The sequence below is a fragment of the Tursiops truncatus genome, chromosome 2 (assembly GCF_011762595.2).
Source record: "Tursiops truncatus isolate mTurTru1 chromosome 2, mTurTru1.mat.Y, whole genome shotgun sequence".
NCBI lineage: Eukaryota > Metazoa > Chordata > Mammalia > Artiodactyla > Delphinidae > Tursiops > Tursiops truncatus.
The window spans coordinates 91,186,626-91,206,819 of NC_047035.1; the positions used below are offsets into that span (position 1 = coordinate 91,186,626).

Consider the following 20,194-nt stretch of genomic DNA (forward strand, 5'->3'; position numbering starts at 1 on the left):
TTAACTATATCATTTTTACCTTATTGTAACTGCGGTGCCCTACTGCTATTGGGACAGTACAATATTAATACTTGAGGTTTTTGTTAATTTTGATTTCCGACATTGCAAGTTCATTAGAAATTACTAAAATATATTGTTCTGCACTCAAGAACCCCTATTATTATGCACCATCAATATTATTAATGTGAATTCTTCTATAGTAAAGTATTTTCTAGATACCTCTTAACTTTGGATTTTTTCCGGTTGACTTTCTTAATACCCAAATCCACATACGATTCAGTAAGTTCTATATTTAATTCTCCTTCTGAGTCACTTGGAAATATTCCTAGTTTTGCAGCAGATTCATAGAGAGAAATTTCTTCTTTTAGTTCTTTTATTTCCTCCTAAAACACAAAATTATTGCAAGTTATATTCATTATTTTTTATAGAAGGAATCAGTCATTTTATTCTTCAAAATTCATTTTAATGATTAATAGAAGGCAGAAGCGTTTCTTCAAATGCATTTTTGGCACACATTAAAAATATAAAGGTAGCACATGTCAGGTTTTCAAGTAAGCTGAATGAACAAATGAATAAATGAATGAGAAAACAGATGTAAACAGCTTCTCTCACTCCTCCCTCCCTTACATTTTGTCCTCCACAAAAAGCCTCCCTTGAGCTGAGAAGCTGGAGGCAGCACACATCGGCTTACTAGAGTAGAGGACAGAAGAGACTGGTTTGCCAAGAAAGTGTTGCACTTTAGTCTGCCAGTGATGAAAAGGCAAAAAATGCCTCCTTCCAGTGGAGGTAATACTGGAACTCTTCCTCCCATGGAAAACGTTAAGTGGTGCTGGAGGAGGATGTGAGAGAATGGCAGGTAACTTGTAGGTTTCCCACACCTGTAGATAAACTTATCTCTGGGACACCTCCAGAGATGAAAGGATATGCCATGCGAAGGAAGGGGCTGGGCCCTGGCTCTGCAGTTGGACAGACCTGGGCCTGACTACCTAGATGTGTGGGTGAGGTTGTGAACAACTCCCATGGGCTGGACTGGAGACGGTCCAGCCACCTCTTTTATATAGAGAAAGCCAAGGCTCAGAAAGGTGATGTAACCAACACCTAATTCAGTTACCCATGGAGTCTCTTTCCAGTGGCAACACTCACTTGCAAAGTCTTATTCATGTTTTCACTCATAGCATGTGCCTTTTGTGCCTGCTGCATCTGGAGCTGGAGCTGAGCGACCTCCTGTACTGAGCCTGTGGGAGAAAGAATCATAGAATACACCAGATGTAAAGGGACAAAGTGCCTGTGATGTACAGAAGAACCTGAATCCACTGAGGCTACAGAAGGTGGAGCTCTGCTTTATTACCTTTTAACTACCTTTTTAGGAGCACAAAGGTACAGCTCGTAGGACCCAGAAGGCATAGGTCTGGTGCAGACATTTCCCAGATTTAGTATGGCTCCCCATAGGTCCTTGGGAAGTTGAAGACACAGGCTACTGTGACTTTGCCATGAATCAAATCAGCCACGTCTACAGACCTTAACACTCCACAAGTCCTTTAATAGGAGCAGAACATTCCAGCTCACAGAAAGCCAGAGCAAAAATTCTTTGGAAACCATTTCTACCGTCTAATAAGAAGACTACATCTTGCTGCCTTTCGCTTCCCTCTGAGTTCTTTTATTTCCACCACCCCACCTCTGCATGTACAAGAAGCATATTGGTATTGTACTTTTGAAGCTCTAGTAACCTAATATTCTAAATGGTTAAAAGGTTCCCATTTTAAAAGGACTTTATTGGATTTCCTCAAAAGAAAATGAGCATCTGGAAAGTGGTTAAGCAAAGTAATGATGGCATATAATGCAACAAAAGAAAATCATATTTTCAAAGTCTTTAATGGCAAAGGAAAAGGCTAAGTAATGCCATGTGAAACAAAAGGATACAAAACTGAACACAGAGGTGGGACCTAAATGGAGTATGATGAAAATTTTGCCTCCACCAAAACACACACACACACACACACACACACACACACACACACACACATTTAGACAGTCTTTTCAACTTCTGAATAACCCACTCTTACATACATTGTATCAACAGTCTGATTGACATCATATGCCAAGGTCTGACTTTCATATATCAGTTGATGAATGATCACTGAGCTATCTTCAGTGTGAGCTATTCACCAGCAAACCAGGCAGTTTTGTCTGTACAGTAGTGTTTATATAAACATTTGATTCTTTTATTGCATTTTACTCTCATATCATTTTATTAAATAAGAAATAAAAGTACTACTGAAAGTGATAGGAAGCATATGCCTCAAACTTAATACCACGAAGACCATACTAGAAATCTTAAGCGTGACAAAAACGTAACTTATGGGCTTCAACTGACCAGGTAAGTGGCTACTCCACTTAGAAGAAAAGAAAAATTAAAGAAGTTATATAAAAGGATAGAACTATATGATCAAAGATCAAGTCTAAAAGCAAAATATAGTGGGATTTCATGACCATTTTTAGCTTTCAGGTATAGAACCTATCTTAACATATATTTTATTGTTCAATTTTTTCACATTCAGCTTTGATTTATTTTAAAATATACTGTGTACAGAAGCAGGGAATTGTCTGTATGTGTGTGTTCATTTCACTTGAAGGAAATACATTTAAACATTAACAACAGTTATCTCTGGGTAGTAGGATTATTGGCTATTTTTATTTTCTACCTTATACTTGTCTGGGTTTTCCAAATTATCTAATGAAAATACACCACACCTCCATACATATATACCAGTAACGATGTTAAAACAAATTTTGCCACCAATGATCTTTTCTGTCTTTTCTGGATTTAACTCACGGATCCTACTGTGTGCTCTCCAGATATTTCTACTAGCCTTCTGGGGAGCCACCGCTCACGCAGACACCGACCTGAGTGCAACAAGTTGGCACACTGCTTCTGGCTCTCCTCCAGGCTTCTCGTCAATCTGTTAATGATTTCAGTCTTTTCTAATTTGGTTGCTTCTTGATTCCTTTCCAGTTGTTTAACCTGATCTTTCAAATGACAGCAAATATCTTCCTAAATAGAAAAAGTGTCCAAGAAGTCATTTTCATGATCAGTTAGTTATTAAATATTAAACTAACAGTTATGATCTTACATAGTTGGATTTTAAGTCAAATATAAAATCATCACCTGGCAGGATCACCTCTTTTACAAGGTCAAGTGCACAGGACTGGGAGTCAGAAGAACACACTTATACGATCAAGTCATCAACTTCTCAGTCTGTTTTTTCTTTTGTAATTATGATAATAAACGTTGAATCTGAATTTGATGGCTTCTAAAGTCCCTCTCTGCTCTATATGCACAAGGCACTGTTGTTCTAAAACTAGATTCTATTCAAGCCAAAGGAAATGTATTACATGCTTATTTGCATTTTACAGTCTCAGTATAACTGTATGTATACATATTGAGGCAGACCACTTTGAACCATGGAGTTTGTAGCCCAAGTCAGCAAGGATACAGACAAACACATGGAAACTCACTCTATGCTGAACAGCCAAAAGCTCATTCTATTCTGAACAGCCAAAAATTATCTCTCCCTCTTCTGAACTTCTTTTAAACTTGATCTGTTTCTCTCATGTTTTTCCTTCTACCTTTTACATGTCTTATTTCTCTTAATAGTCTCTTTGAAGGTGCCTGTGCAGTGTCTTATACGTAGGGAGTGCTACCAAAAAACACTTGAAAAATGTCGAAGAAAAACAGGATAAATGTGTGAGTGTATGGAAATACATGGAAATATATAGAAAATCCAGAGCATGTATATAATATATTCAAATGTCTACAAAAAGAAACTGTGTTTGGAAGTAACGAGCCATGGGAATCCCATTCCCAGGTAGAAGAAATCATCACCCCTCATTCAAAAAGGGCTACACAGGCTGAATTCCAAGCCAATAGCAGCACATGTGAGAGGCAGAGGAGTAAATTAAGGTAATTGGCTGACGTTACCTGAAAAAGCCTGAGGAAAATAAGTAGTAAGAGGAATATCAAGAAAGGACTTTGAAGCAGAGAGAAGGCATGTGGGGCCTGATTTATAGCATAATCTAAAGCCCAGTAATGCCTTAAGGATACAAATAGAAAATACATCTCATAAGGATACTACTAACAGTCTCCTTAAGCAGAGGAAAGGGACTCTGAAGTCTCCTCTTTTAGCTTAAAAATTCATGTGAATTTTGTATTCTATTTCATAATGTAGTCATGTTTGCTTTAAAGTTTTTCTACCAAATTTTTGAGCAAAATGAAGCTTCTGGAAATTGGTCCATGTTTATTCAACCGTGCAAACCTCTTGGCACACTGCTGCTGACTCCGAGGCCAGCTTGAAAAGCTTGGTTCTAAAGCACCAAAGTAACATGGCAAACACAACGAATGAGCTAATATTCATGACAGTGTGAATGTGTGTGCAAGAGGTGGGGGACAACTAACATTTATGTGCCAGGGAGGCCACAATAGCTTTTACAAGAGACTGAGAACTGGCCAAAAAAAGTTCAACAAAAGGTAGTTATGAAAACCATTACAAAGAAGAGGCAGACCATGGCAATAATTTGACTATATGCAACAATCAATTAAGAGTTCCCTGGTGGCCTAGTGGTTAGGATTCTGGGCTTTCACTGCCACGGCCCGGGTTCAATCCATGGTCAAGGAACTAAGATCCCCACAAGCTACATGGACAGGGACAGGGAAAGAAAGTGTCTTAGGCAACAATCAATTAAGCCACTCTGTTTCCTGTTGACAAGTTCAGGGAAACAGATTATACTCATAAAACTATGCAATTTAGGGCTTCCCTGGTGGCGCAGTGGTTGAGAGTCCGCCTGCTGATGCAGGGGACACGGGTTCGTGCCCCGGTCCGGGAGGATCCCACATGCTGCGGAGCGGCTGGGCCTGTGAGCCATGGCCGCTGAGCCTGCGCGTCCAGAGCCTGCGCTCCACAATGGGAGAGGCCACAGCAGTGAGAGGCCCGCATACCGCAAAAACAAAAAAAAAAAAAAATATATATATATATATATATATATATATATATATATAAAATTGTGAGCCAACTGATAGCAAATTGACAGCACAAAAGGGATACCAGAGGAAACATTCCCAGAAAGGAAAAACCTAGGCACTTTGGAATCACCACTTTGCAAAGCAGTTATACAACTATAAGCAGAAGCTAACATCAGTGCTATGCTATGCTCCATTTAAAAAAAAAAAAGAAAAGAAAAATCACTCACAGAATGCAACAGTGGAAAAGGCCTTAATCAGTAACTTCAGCGTATGGTTCAGGGGTCTGAAGCCCAGTCAGCACAGAATTAAAACTTTGTTCTGTCTAGGGTTCTAGTCTAGGGTTCTTCTATTGAGGGGATGGGGGAGGTGAGAAAAGAGAATGGAGCAGGCACAGGGGTTGAACACACTAGGAATTGCTCCCAGCCTGTCCCTGTGTAATTGTGCCCACGTCAGCAGAGAATGGAGAGATCCTCAACCCAGCATGGAAAAGCCACCAGACTCCACTCCTCTCGTCATGCAAGGAGGCACCACTCTCCCCGTCCAACTTTCATGCTGCTACCCAAACACAGACAAGCTTAGTAAAACCATATCTCAAATTCCATTTGTTTAAAATATTATATAAAGTAGACTTAATAATTTGTCACAGGCTTTGTCTTTCCCCACCCGTATATATCCTTCACACTGATCAAATTCACAATATTTTTCTACATAAAAAGAATGAAAAACCTTATGTAGGAAAATAAGTCTAATAAAAACATAAACACATATGAAAGTAAAATAAAATGAAATGGTATACAATTATTATTGCCACTAACACAATCTTATATAGCTCTAACTAAATCATGGAAAAATTTAGAGTCAGCTGTATAAATAAGAAAGAACAACCCAAATCAGTGTGAATTTTAAGTGTGGTGGGATTTTCCAGACCCTCACATCTTATTATTCTTCTCTTCTTTCCTTGGGTTAAATTAATTCTGAAATTACATTGAGAAAAATGATCTCTGAAATGTTATTCATTCAACTGATTCCCTGGGGTTTTGGAGCACAAGCAAACCCACTATCTGACTCACCCTCAGCTTACAACATTTTATTCTCTTTGGGGCAAAGGTGAAATAAAAACTGTGAAACATGCTCGAGTTTCATATCTAAATGATTTTAGATCAGAATCTCTTCCCTATTGATTACACTATTCTCCAAATTAACTCTTCTCCCAAGATCTAGACAATCTTTATTGACAGGTTAATAACCAAAACACTGGGAGACCCAAGAAAAGCCTTCTCCTCCTGGTTAGCTCCCAGGACAACCTCTCAAGTCCAGGCCAGCTCCCAGACACTCCTTCCTTTCAGTCCGGATTTTTCTAGGTCATATGAACAATATGCACAAATACTCGACAAACGAAGAACTAGTAATGTGAGAACTGAGAAAGTACTAACCAATCCTATAAGAGGAAGGATTTCCAATAGTATGTCTTGAAGGCATATTCATAGATAAAACTCTTTGGACTTTTAAATTATACTCATACACCTACTGCAAACAACCAGCATTTCTATATGATGCATTGCAAAATGTCAGTTATAAAAAATAACCAGCTTTACTTGTTTGTAACAGTTGCTCATTTGAAATCATCCCAACCTGTTCTTTAAGTGCAGTAACCGTAGCATCCAATTTCCTTTGCAAGGACAGCACCTGCTCTTCATACTTCCTTGTGAGGCCCATGACGATGCTCTCATGCTGCTCCCTCGCACGCTGAAGTGATTCCGAATGACGCAGGTCCAGCAGCTGCTGCTTCAGGCTGTCCAGAGCCATTTCAGTTGTTCTGGACTTCTTAATCATCTAGTAAATACACACAGGACACCTATGCTTACGGTATTTTGACTCTGTGCTCTCTTTATGAATTTTAACTCTAAAAATCAACCACGCTTAATTAAAATGAAAGTAGAGAAGAAAGGGTCTCCCCATGGTGGCTCTAGTTCCTTAAGACTTCCCTAGCTGGGACCCACCAGGCCCATGGTTGCTGGAAACATTATTCACGGAGAAAAAAAATCTGTGGTTGTTCGAGGACAGTGAAAGAGGATTTTGCGCAAATGATGGCAACATAGGTACCAGGCAAGGAATCTGCTGCTTCTATACCGGTCCCAGTGCTGTTTGCATCCCTCTTTGCTCCAAGTGTAGGGGGAAATCCAATTGTTAGGTCATAGATAAATGACAACTGTTTCCTGAGAGACTGATGACACCTGTCAATGGTCACTTACTAAAATGGAAGTTTTGAAAACTGTAACTGTATAGCTGTTATGAAATAATTGTGTAGCAGGTTAAATAATGGCTCCCAAAAGATGCCCATGTCCTAACCCCTGAAACCTGTGAATATGTTATGTTACATGGCAAGGGGAAATTAAGGTTGTGACTGAATTAAAGTTGCTAATCAGATGAACTTAAAATAAGGAGACTGTCCTGGATTACTAGGGTGGACCCAATGTACACAGAAGGGTCCTTAAATGAGGAAAACTGAGGCAGAAAAGTCAGAACCAGTAACTTCTGTCTCTGAAGATGGAAATGAGCCATACACCAAGGAATGCAGGTGGCCTCTAGAAGCTGGAAAAGGCAAAAAAAAAAAAAAAAAAAGTATTCTCCCCTAGAGCCTCCAGATAGCAACACAGCACTACTGACACCTTGATTTTAGCCCAATGAGATCCACGTCAGACTTCTGACCTTCTGCCTGTAAGGTAATACATTTGGGCTGTTTTAAGCCACTAAGTTTGTGGTGATCTGTTACAGCAGCAATAGAAAACTAATATACTTGGTGATTCTGTTGCTTTTTAAATTTATGCTACTTTATTTTTTATAAATGTAATTTCCAACTTATAAAAAGATTACCAAAAGATTATGTAGGTTACGACATAAAAGCAATTCAACTCTTTAATAACTACCATTTTTCAAAAAGTTTAAAATGATGATAATCTATATTACACACAAAAATTAAAATTTCAAATGAGGCCTCTTCTTAATTCTGTTCCAGAGATTGCCTATTTATCCAAATACCACTTTAACTGCTTAAGACATTCATTCATTTGTTCAGTAAATAAGGTGGACACTTTGTGCCAGGCAGGGTTCCAAGCACTTAAGGACATGATGACAAAACAGCCAAGGTCTAAAGTCCTACTACTTTCTGGTGAGAAAAGACAGAAAAGAGCTTCCCTGGTGGCGCAGTGATTGAGAGTCTGCCTGCCGATGCAGGGGACACGGGTTCGTGCCCTGGTCCGGGAAGATCCCACATGCTGCGGAGCGGCTGGGCCCGTGAGCCATGGCCGCTGAGCCTGCGCATCCGGAGCCTGTGCTCCGCAACGGGAGAGGCCACAACAGTGAGAGGCCCGCGTACCGCAAAAAAAAAAAAAAAAAAAAAAAAGACAATAACAAGTAAACAAAAGAGATAATTTCAGATATTTTTTAAATAAAGTGATAAAATATGACACAGTGAAGGGGAGTAAGAATGTGAAGCAATAGGCTACTTTAGATGTAAGGTGGATGGGAAGTCCTCTTTGTTTTTAGCTGAGGGTTTAAGGACGAGAAGAAACCAGACATGAGACAACATTCTTTAACCTTTTCCACTTAACCATCAAGAACTAGCCACAAATCTCATCTAAAACCAAGTCACTTTCATTTTTAACCACCAAAATGGTATTACTCTCATGAATCACCCACCACCAGGCTTGGTTACCAATGACTTGCGACTATTTCCCACAGTCAAATGGCCACCCATCTCATTAATCAAAGAATGTGCCACCACTTTCGAGGCAAGTCTGTTGGGGTTAGAAAATTTAGGTTCTGATGCTTTGTCAGTAACTGGCTTTGTAATCCTGGAAAAGTAATTTGACCTCTCCAAGACTTGGTTACCATCCATAAAATGGTAAATACAACGTCTCACTAATCAAAATCCCAACAAGATTTTTTATAAAGCATGAGAAGTTGATTTGCAAGATCTAGAAGAAAAAATGTGAAAAAGAGCTACTAAATATTTTAAGAATAGTACGGGTAGCCCTTGTTTACCAAATTCCAAAACACAACATAAAGCTACACTCATGATAGTACCAGGGCAAGAACAGAGAAACATAAGGAAAAAGAAATACACAGGTTAGGTCAGTTTTGAACACTGTACTGACCACCTATTATGTGCCAGGCAGTGGGCTTATGGTGGGGCTACTAAGATGAGCGCCACCCGTTCTTGCCTTCAATATGTTCTAGATCTGTTATAACAGATGTGATCATGTGGCTTGGGGAAGAAAACAGGAAAGACTTAGGAAAAGAAAACACTTGAGCATGGGCTTGTTCATGAAATAGCAGTGTGTTGAGGAAAGGGCATTCCAGAGACAGGAGACAGTACATATGAGTACATAAAAACAACAGACAGACTGTTGAGTTTGAGGAAAGTTTGAGAAGAGTAAGAGAAGAAAAAGGGAAGGATCAGACAGTCATCTCAACACCATACTTCACCCCACAAGTAAAGCAGGGTCATTGAAAGGCTTTAAGCAAGGGAAAGATATAACTACAACTGTACTTTAGAAAGATTACTCAGATGGCCAGATGAAAGAGTTAGGAGAAGGGGTAAAACATTACAGGCTAGTTAAGAGACTTTTGCAAAAATGGTAAAATCCTGAATTAGGGACATGTAGACAGAAATGAAGAGACCCAACAGAACACAGTGGCTGATTGGATGAAGGGGAGCAGAGGAGCTGAGGTCTCACCGCCCCCCGATTTCTGGTGTATAGATGACTAGGTGGATGGGAGACCCATTCCTCCAAGGAAAGGGAAAGGAATGTAGGCTTATGGTAGAAGAAGGTGTAAACTTCAAAGTTCTAAATTCAGTCCCACAACACCAAACGTTAAGTAACTAACATTTCATTGGAAGAAACAGCTGTTTACCATAAGTAATGAAGATCAAATATTTACCTGTTCTTCATTGAGTTTTAATGCTTGTATTTGGGTCTCCAGTGCTTTTATTTGTGCTTCAAGCTGAATTTCTCTTTCTTTTCCATTCTGAAAGAGTTTCTGTGATTCTCGAAGGCTGAGGGCCAAACCATCCTTTTCATCTAGAGTATTTAAAATTTTTATATAAATAATATGTTACTGTAGAGGGACCCTATACTGTAGACGGACCCTAATTGTCACAATCTCTATCAAATATCAGATCTATATCACATAAATGTTGTAGTATTTAATTCAATTCAGATAATGAAATTCACTTGATTTCGAGAAAACTTCTTAGAAAGGTTTCAAAAACGAATGTGAGTGACACCAAAATTTTTTTTTTTTTTTTTTTTTTTTGCAGAACAGGAACCACTCTCTTCAAAAGTCTTAATGTATCCCCTTGAGGACCAAAAGGTCCCCTAACAATCATTTCAGCATTTGTTACTTGAGAAGCTACATAGATATGACAAACACCTGCTAATCGAAGAAGGAATCTGAGGACAAATTACTTTCTATACATACTTGCAATGAACGCTTAAATTCACCTAATCTTATATTCTTACCACATACGTTATTGTAACAGTTCACAAGTTCTCACAAAATAAATTTCATGAGCATTACAGAAAGAGATCTTTTCACTATCAAGTCTGAAATGAGCTGGAGTTCAGTCACAAAATTATTCTACAAAGCAAAGTTCAACACTGACCAAAACTACAGAGAGCATGAAGAGTAAGCAATTATAATTTGAAATCTGTGTTTACACTATGTGCTTCTCCCAGAGATGACTGCATTTTCTCCTTGGCACTCCCAAAGCAGTTCAGGATCACAAACTCTTACTTGGATTAAAACATTAGGCTAATTTGTAGGCTCAGAAAATGTACTGCAAACTAAACACAAGTCTCTTTGGGAATTGGAGGTAAACCATGTAAGGATACAACAACTTTTTAGGATGGAATGCTATCAGCATATTTAAATAATGTTCACTGATCCTAACAGAATAGAAAGAAGGGAAATAATGAGGACCTCAAATCTGGAGAGAAATCCAAGGCAATGGGTCAAAAGTCCTAGATTTTCGTTTCATGCTGACTAATTCACTCTGAGCCGCTGACCAAGTACGTCAACCTCTCTAAGCTTCTTATTTGAAATGAGATTATTGGAAACAATCTATCTAGCTCAACTGACCTCATACATGACAGCACCCAACAGTTGTCATCTTACCTTTTATTATCAGAAGCTGGTGATTCAGATATCTAATTTGACGTTCGCTTGCATCTAACTTTTCCACTAAATTGTCTAGTTGTCTCTCCTTTGCTTTCTTAAGAACCTGTAGTTGAATAATCTGCATATTTTCTACAGAGTCTGCTTTGGAATTAAAAACAATTTATTAGATAAAAGCATAGCAAAATATAAATTTGTGGTCATTTAGGACAATGTTTAGGACAATGTTTTTCAAACTGCAAATACAACTCATCAGAGTATCATGAAATCAATTCAGCAGATTGTGACTAGCATTTTTAATAAAAAATGTTACCAAACCAAAACTTGGGTCTGCTCACACAAGTGTAGTAAAGCCAATCTACTGACGCCAGGTTCTAGTGAAGGAAAGTGCAGCGTTTATTGTGAGGTGCCGTACAAGAAGTCCGGGACAGCTGATGCTCAGAAAGCCCGAACTCCTTGAATGGCACCTTACAATAATGCTGCACTTTCCCTCACCACAACCCGGTGTCAGTAGATTGGCTTTACTACACTTGGGCGAGCAGACCCAAGTTTTGGTTTGGTAACAAGATTAAATAGAATATATCAGAGTGTATCATGTAGTAGAAATCAGTATTATTATGTGAAACTTCTGTTTCATTTACATAATATTTATATAGATAAATATTATAGACCACATCACAATGTAAAAATTGTACTTCTTACTATGGTCACTTCCAGAAAAGTTTGAAAAGTCACTAGTTTGGTGTATAACTCTGAATCGCTACCATTTTGGCTAATGAAAAATAAGTATAGGGAATTCTCTGGTGGTCCAGTGGTTATGACCCCGCACCTTCACCTCTGAGGGCATGGGTTCAATCCCTGGGTTGGGGAACTAAGATCCCGCAAGCTGTGCGGCATGGTCAGGAAAAAAAAAAAAAAAAAAAAGAAAGAAAAAGAAAAGGAAGTATATATCAATTGCAAAGGAATAGAGTTCCATGCTTTCATAAAATTGAAAAAATAAAAGTACATCAACTTCTATAAAACCATTTTCAAAGAAAATTTCTAGACATCCTTCTTAAACTATTTTATTTTAAGCAGGAATGAATGCATATTTACACTGGCACAGAACTGCTGAATTAATAAATTAAAGAATAGATTAATAAAGAATTTTGAGGTCTTCTTTCAGAAACAAAGTCATTTTAAGGACCACTTAAAAATCATTGGGGGAAAAAACGAAAAACGTGATTTGTAGGAGAAGGATAATCCTTCAAACTACACAATGACAAATATTTTTCATTTCCTAAAAGAACAATGCTTCTACATGCTAACAAATGAAACAGTCTTCTGTTTAAAAAAAGACATGGTTAAACCCCCAAAAATTGAAGACTGAAAACTCTGTTACAAGTCAAACTCCTCTTGGGCCTTAGAACAGGGCTAGCCCAGGAATAAACACAGTCTACAAGCCACTCCTCTCTTCAAACTCAATTTTTTAAACTACTGTTACTAAGAAGCTATAATCACTAAATTAGGCACTACCATTAAGTTATTTAATTAATTTCCAAATGTCAAATTTAGGCAAATATGTAACTGACTTAAACAAAAAAATAAATCAATGTGATAAAATGCAGACTGTTAAGGAAGTGATGAAAGGTGATATACGCAAAACAACCAGGAGCTATAAATGTAACTGAACACAGCAGAACTGAAAGAGTAACGCCAAGATATCAGGCCACTGTTGGGATACTTACTTATTTACTCAACTCCAAAACAGTTATGCCATACACACTATCTACTTCCACAAAAACTCAGGAGAGAGAGAGGCTACCCCCGCACATTTGCTGATGACTCCCTGGGGGAAAGGGCATTCTGGCCGCCTCCCCCGTAACTATCCTGTAGTCTAAGCATGAGATGGAAGCAGCACCATGAAGTTAGGGCCACTAAGTCCAGTTTTCTCATTGGCACAGTGCCAGAACCCCAGAATACCCAGTATGACTTTCCCCTGCTTCTTAAATGTAAAACAAAGAAAAAACTTGCTGTCACACTCTAGAATCACAGTGGCTCTTCAACACGCACAATAACTGGAAGTCATTTCACATGCCAGAGTATGATAACAAAAGTTGGACATATGAAAACACTGATTCAGGTTAGTCAGGTACACGTTTGGTTTTGAATGTTTAGATCTCCTCAAAATTTTCTAGTAGCGCTTTTCTCATTCATATTGATACATACACTATGTAAAAGAAATTATTTTGGCAAGTGTCACATGACTAAACCTGAGATGTAAGTCTAGTTTTAATTTTGAGTATAAAGTAATTTATATAAGAGTTACCTAATACAGTAAAACTCTAAAAACCAAAAAAAAAATTCAGATAGTGGTTGACTTACATTTCTATATAACGAAAAATCTAAGATTGAAAGGAAAACTACATTTCACTTTCCAAATTAGATTTCAGTTAAAAAAATATATGAAGTTAATGAAGTCTTAACCAAGTAAAATGACTAAAATATAATACAGCTGAGAAAATTTATTTTAATTTTTCATTAAGGAAAATTTCAAATATATAAGAAGGTAGAGAGGAGAATACAATGAATCCCATGAACCTGTCTCCTAGATTCAACGATTGTGAATTCATGGCCAGTCTTGCTTTACCTATATCCCCACCCAAACTTACCCCCCAACAACATGATATTTGAAGTCAGTTCTAGACATCATTATCAGTTTATTCATTAATACTTCAGAATATATCTCTTAAAATAGGACTCTTTAAAAAAATTCCATTATCATACTTAAAAATAATAATAATTCTTGAACATGCTCAAAGTGCTCAAAGCTCTCCAATTATGTGATTAAGAAATAAATATAAACTTGATACCTACTTTCACTAGCTCCTAAAAATTGCTGTTGCAGGCCTTCAAATGTGTCACTTCCTGCGACGTCCTGGGCTGGTGAGCCATTATTCTGGGCAGAAGACTGATAAGGTTTATATGTCACTTTATATGATTCCAAAGCTTGACAACTGGGACCTTGTGACATACCAAATTGCTATTACAAGATGATAAACGAAATTGACAATTAGGATTTGGTCTTTGCTTCAAAAATTATCTGAATTAGACAACTTAGTTTTGCTATAGAACTTAATTGTGGTACAATTACAAACTTTATACATACATCTTTGCTTAAAAATAGCACTTATTGTTATTTAACACTGTTCGTTGAAAGCCTGCAGTTGTACTTTTGAGCATATAATGGGGCCAATTCCATAAATAACACTCAAGAATTCCAGTAAGATTGCAATAACAAGATACATATGCAATATGCATATGCAATAACAAGAACGTGATACAATGCTTCATATGTAATAAATACTCAATAACTTTTGTGGAATGAATAACATTTTATAGAGATGGAAGAGAAAATGACCACCTTAAAAGGACCAGAAAATTATCCTGTCATCAGGTGACACAGAATATCTATTGGCAAAATGAGGCATTCACTGTCATTGAGAAAGTCTAAGAAGAAGCTAACTGCATCCTAAGGCTTTGCTTCATCAAACTCTCCCAGGGAGGAAAAATAAGTGTTTCTTTCCTCAACATTCATCCTGTCTACTGCTATATCATCACAAAACAGATATCAGCTTTGAAGCATTTGACCCAAAATCTGTGATAAGGGTGATGAGGTAGACAATCAAGGTAACTGACTGGTGTCATCTAGGATTAACCGCTTTCAAACTATATCAGGATACCTGAACGTAGCTTTTCACTGGAGCATAGTAAATGGTAGAAGCCAGAAGCAGCAATAAATGGAGATGGCTATTCTTTGACAAACTTAACTTTTAATGTTTAATTGTTTCCACAAAGTCTCTATTTTAAAATTCTCATTTAAGATTACTTAGATTGTAAACAGAAAACAGCATGACTAATTCAGCATGAGCCTGAATAAATGCACTCTCAGCAATATTTGTACTTAAGTCTTACTGTTGCACTTACGAATATTTCTTAATGACACACACACAGCAAATGCGTGTACACACATACACAAATTCTTGAAAGTAAAGTCAAGTTCTTACAATACCTGAAAATGATTCCTTTGAGGATCAGAAAATGTGATTACATTGGTTGGTTGGCTGTTAAATTCCTGCCTCTGACCGCTGGCATATGGCCTAAAGTTTTCAGGAAGGTCATATAAATCAGTCTGTTCATATTCACTCGGAGGGCTATAACCACTACCGCCTTCATCTCCACCTCCTTCAGGATGATACCCAGGATGCTGGTCTTCAGTTCTACTTTGATTCTCTTCCCAGCCGTTGCCCCTTTTCTCTCCAATATACACATCCCGAATCTCATTGTAGTCCTATTAGATAACAAGAGTAAAAGAAAAGCACTAAGATCTGTTCCCACCCTCATCAAAGTCATTATCACACCAGATACTTACATTTACACTTGGAGATTTAGGCAGCACTTGATGCTCATTCCAGTTCATCGCCAATTGCTCAGAATGATGTGGTCTTGAGAAAAAATCAATACTTTAGATTAGAGCCTATCATTTATTTGGACATACACATCACAAAGAACCCCAAGATTTTAACGTGTTTTCCCTCCAAACTTCTTCTGAAAGTTTAAGAATTAGTCTACAATTTTACAATCATATCCATTATTATTGCCTGCAAGAGAATCTAAAGAAAAAGACATAGAATTGTGATATACAAGGGAAAGGGATTTGGGGTCCTTACTCTTCCTCTCTGCCATCCTCACTGCAGTCCGAATAGTGGAGTTCGGAGGAGGACAGGTCATCATCATCCAGCATATCGTGAGGAAGGTCTGTGAGTAACTGCTGCAACTGAGACAGGAAGGTCAGCGTCGATATCACATTGGCTTAAACACAAGATGCCAAACCAAAGCTGCCTTGGAACGAGTGATTTTGACTGTAGAAGTCAAAGAAGTTCCTAATTTCTCTATGTAATCAATGTCTTAAATTCCACAGGAATTACGTTCATCATTTCACTTGGGGAAAGGGAAACACATAAACATCAGGATTTATATTAGAAGGCTTTACCTTCTTCTACAAAGGTCTTAGATTCAAGTACACATACAACAGGATTTTCAAATTTCTTTAGGCAAACACAGCAAGTCATAATAATGGTATGATCACTGTATCATATTGTATCATGTTATGGATTCTACCAGTAATCAGACCTGGAGAACTTGACAATCAGACACCCCCTGAGGGAATCTGAGTAGCCAGATGTGCTTTGCCCAGGTGATAAGGGTAGCAGCAGCAGCAGGTGGCCTAGAAGCCCTTAAAAGCTCAATAATGTGATAGAAACCTCTTGGGGAGTGACTAGTTGGTAGACAGCCGTCCAGTTCCAATGATGAAAAGATATACAATGGTTGGCTCTTATAAACAGTTGAGTAAAAAGAAGCTGTAAGATTCAGGGGGTTACAGATAAAGCACTGTCAAAAGCATGACTCTAAAACTGACGTACAAGCACATGACTCTGCTCTCCATTTTCCTAGAAAAATTACATCTTTAATATTCTCTCTTATAACAACTAGATAAATTCACTCAAGTTTCAAGATAAACCGTGATAAAGAGACAAATGAATTGTCTAATTTGTTGAACTTCAATATCTATAAATGTCTTTCTTCAAATCCCAATATAATGGCTTAAAATTTGTAATAATAAGATTCAAATATTATGTTACTAAAGAGTCAACAGACTGCCTGTAATGACTTCTCTTTAAAAGTTAAGCACCAGTTAGATTAGTAAGCTCACCGAGTCCCTCCACAGTGTGTAAATCAATCCTGTAAAATTATGCGATGAGTGAGTTTAAAGATATTAAATAAAGCCCTGGAGGAAAAAAAAATGAGCTGCTTCTTAGTCTATAGAAGGTCCCCTCCCCAATTTCTCTGCCATTAGAATAAAAGAAATGAAATGTAGCTATATAACATATCTGGGTATTACATTCATAATCAGCAAATGTTCTTAAATAAAATGCATATGGTGAAAGTTAAATAAAAATATTCTAAGAAAGGTCTGAAAGCAATGCCCCAACTGTTAACTGAGTTTTGGTGAAGTCAAATTTGGGAATGGAAGTGGTGTCCATGAGGTGGGAAAGGGGGACGCTTCCTCACCCACATAACGTATTTCTAACATTCACTGGATTGTTTGTTTACAGGTATTCTCAGTCCATTTGGTTCTTTAAAGATGCAACAAGAGAAAAATATTCTAGTCCAATGAAAAGTTATCATGATACTGATATTAACCAAGACCTTGACTTATTGATCACTTGCTCACAAAGGTAATTGAAAAATCATTTTGAGAATTAGCTGTATTAGAGTTGATCCAAAGATATAAAGAATAAGAAACACTAAAAACGAAACAGAACACATCAACATATCAGTATACCACATGTGACTAAAGAGAAAGGTAACAAAATGATTTCACAAAGAAACAAAATTCACTAAGAAAAAAAAATCTATGAGATATTTACGGAAAAAAGAGAGTACACCCACATATAACACAGGGAAAAAAACCAAAATGAATGTTTTGTACTTACATCACGTAAGGACTCCTGTACAGAAAGAATATTTTCTTCTAAACCTTCAGTGAGGTTAAGTACATAGCCTTATAGTTTAGAGGAACCTTGACAGGCACATCTAAACAGTACATTTTTCCCCCCTCACAGAGACAGAAAAAGCTACACAATAATTAAGCAGTTCTTGTAGCTTTCTTTGTGACACCACACAATTAATCAAACTGGCATCAATGGAGGAAGATTAATTTGAGCATAAGCAGTAAGTTCATCAAAATGGTTCTGGATCCACAGGTAAACTTATCAAGTAGCAAAATAATCCCTACTGTATTTAGTGTTTTATAGAATATTTTACACCTGTACTAACATTTTTAAATCATTTCATTCACCTTCAAAAAATTTCTCCATCAAGTTCTTTGGCATAGCTGGGCCATATTCCTTGGTTTCCATAGCTTTGAGGGCAGAGAGAGGCCATTCAGAACAAAATCCCAGCCCCCCCAGGCTTCCATTCCTGGGATCAAAGTGTACCCTCCTCATATACACTGTCAAATAGATTTTTCTTTGGGTCATTGAACCTTGTGCCATGAAACACAAAATTACAGTATCAACTTACACATGTTACAAAACAGAGAATTTTAGAAACTAAATTTTCCTCATTAAAGATCCACCTGACTACCAAATATGGATTCAAAGACAATGATAGCAATCCTTATAAATGGCAAGATTTAATTCCACTCATCACATTTGGAAGAAATACTGCTTTTTGGTTGCAAATGCAATCTTCTTGGTGGGATATTATTGAATATCAGCTGAGTTTAATAATTAAAGAGATACCTTCCCTAGAAAAAAGATAATTGCTAAGGCGCCTACTGAAATGCATTCTAAACTATTCTATAGACTCCTCTCCCTTTACTACTTCATGTGTTTGTTCCCGAAAAATAAAGGAAAAAATGAGGGCATTTTACTCAAAGAATTTCAGCAACAAAACACTTTACAATAACCCACATAGAACATCCAAAAAGCCTAGTTTAAGGGGAATGTCAAACGGAGAACATGTAAACTTTTCGTTGGGATTCTTCGGCTTTAATTAACTAAACAGACCGTCTTCAGAGTCTATAATCCTTGATATTCATGAAAGCAAGAGTTCTCAGATTACAAACCATACAATACATCTTCTCCCCAGAGAAGAGCAGCAAATGGAGTGGTCAACATTCATCTGCGTTTTGAACAGGTTACCCAACAAGTACACCGATGAAAAGATCCTGATATTTTAAAATATGAATTATTAAATAATGCTTTCATGGATACACACCAAGTAGAATCTTCATTTTAGCCTCACAGCCAAGTTAAAAACATCCTTGAAAAGGCCCAACATGGGACTGACAAAGGGCCAAAAACCTTGACAGCTAGAGCTTTAGTCTATGAATTATACTACGCATGGAATTTTTTTTAACCCATTCCATTAGTTATAACAAATTTTACAATGTTAGTGGGGAAGACTTTGCCTAGATTGCCACACATCTGAAAAAGAAACATGGCAACATTTACTAGACAAATACCTGCTACACTGCAGGTGACACATAATAGAACTTTAGGCCTGGAATGAACACTGGAGCTCCTCCAAGCCAAACCTCTCCTTCTAAATGTGGGCACCCCAAGGCCCAGAGAAGGTCAGGGGCATGCCCATGAAAGTGAGAGTTACAGTCCCACGGCCAGCACCGTGAGAGTTCCAGTCCCACGGCCAGCACCGGAACCTGAATCTCTCCATTGCCACTCCTATCTTCTTCCACATGACATTCAGTCAGTCACTGGAAGACAAGCTTCTACCTGTCTGTATACGAGCAAGTGTCAGTCTGGCAGAGAGAGTTCAGTGTTTTTGTCCCCACTGTGACAGTCCCTGAAAAATACCTATATATTATGGGGAACAGTTCAAAGGCACAATCGAGATAAAGTATAAGAAATTGCTAAAAGAAAACAGAATATGACAGGAACAAAAAAATACAATATGAACACTCAACCATTTGTTTCTTTGCTTTTCTTACGTGACGACGAGAACATTCCACTAAATAAGTCAAATAATATTGTATAAAATGTAAACAAATGCTAGCCTTACAACTCCCCCTAGTGGGGACAAAATATCAAAAATGTTTCCAGAAGTAACATCAAACAAGGCAGTTAAAAGTGGAAGAAAGGCTATGCAATAGAAAGCCTAACCTCTAAAATACACAATTCCAAGCTCAATTGAGCTTATTATTCTACTAGAGAAGTATTGATATAAAAACTAAGAGAGACTCAAATCAGTATTCCCAGGTGCAAGTGTCTGTCTGCCAGCTGCTACTCAAACCGCTTACCTTTCTACTCAAGATCATTTTGCAGGCCGCTTACCTTTCTACTCAAGATCATTTTGCAGGCCGCTTACCTTTCTACTCAAGATCATTTTGCAGGCTTCAAATAATATCGTCACTCAATGAAGGATCATCAGCAA

General features: G+C 37.7%; 1 protein-coding gene across 6 annotated transcripts in view; it reads right to left on the reverse strand.

Moving 5' to 3' along the window:
* The window catches only part of CEP152 (centrosomal protein 152), a 134,121-nt gene that overhangs the window by 96,381 nt on the left and 17,546 nt on the right, over positions 1 to 20,194 (reverse strand). For 4 of the 6 annotated variants that reach the window (XR_012330097.1, XM_033851649.2, XM_033851651.2 and 1 more), the window contains exons 3-12: positions 15,907 to 16,013; positions 15,609 to 15,681; positions 15,249 to 15,527; positions 14,054 to 14,219; positions 11,198 to 11,341; positions 9,962 to 10,101; positions 6,650 to 6,850; positions 2,905 to 3,052; positions 1,144 to 1,235; positions 220 to 383 (exon numbers count right to left, since the gene is read on the reverse strand). Coding sequence is in view for 5 of the 6 variants with exons in the window: in XM_033851649.2 (XP_033707540.1) it covers positions 220 to 383; positions 1,144 to 1,235; positions 2,905 to 3,052; positions 6,650 to 6,850; positions 9,962 to 10,101; positions 11,198 to 11,341; positions 14,054 to 14,219; positions 15,249 to 15,527; positions 15,609 to 15,681; positions 15,907 to 16,013 (1,514 nt within the window). In the remaining variant the exon portion in view is untranslated. The remainder of the gene's footprint in view (positions 1 to 219; positions 384 to 1,143; positions 1,236 to 2,904; positions 3,053 to 6,649; positions 6,851 to 9,961; positions 10,102 to 11,197; positions 11,342 to 14,053; positions 14,220 to 15,248; positions 15,528 to 15,608; positions 15,682 to 15,906; positions 16,014 to 20,194) is intronic. The other 2 variants (XM_019929164.3, XM_033851653.2) reach the window with 1 other exon arrangement.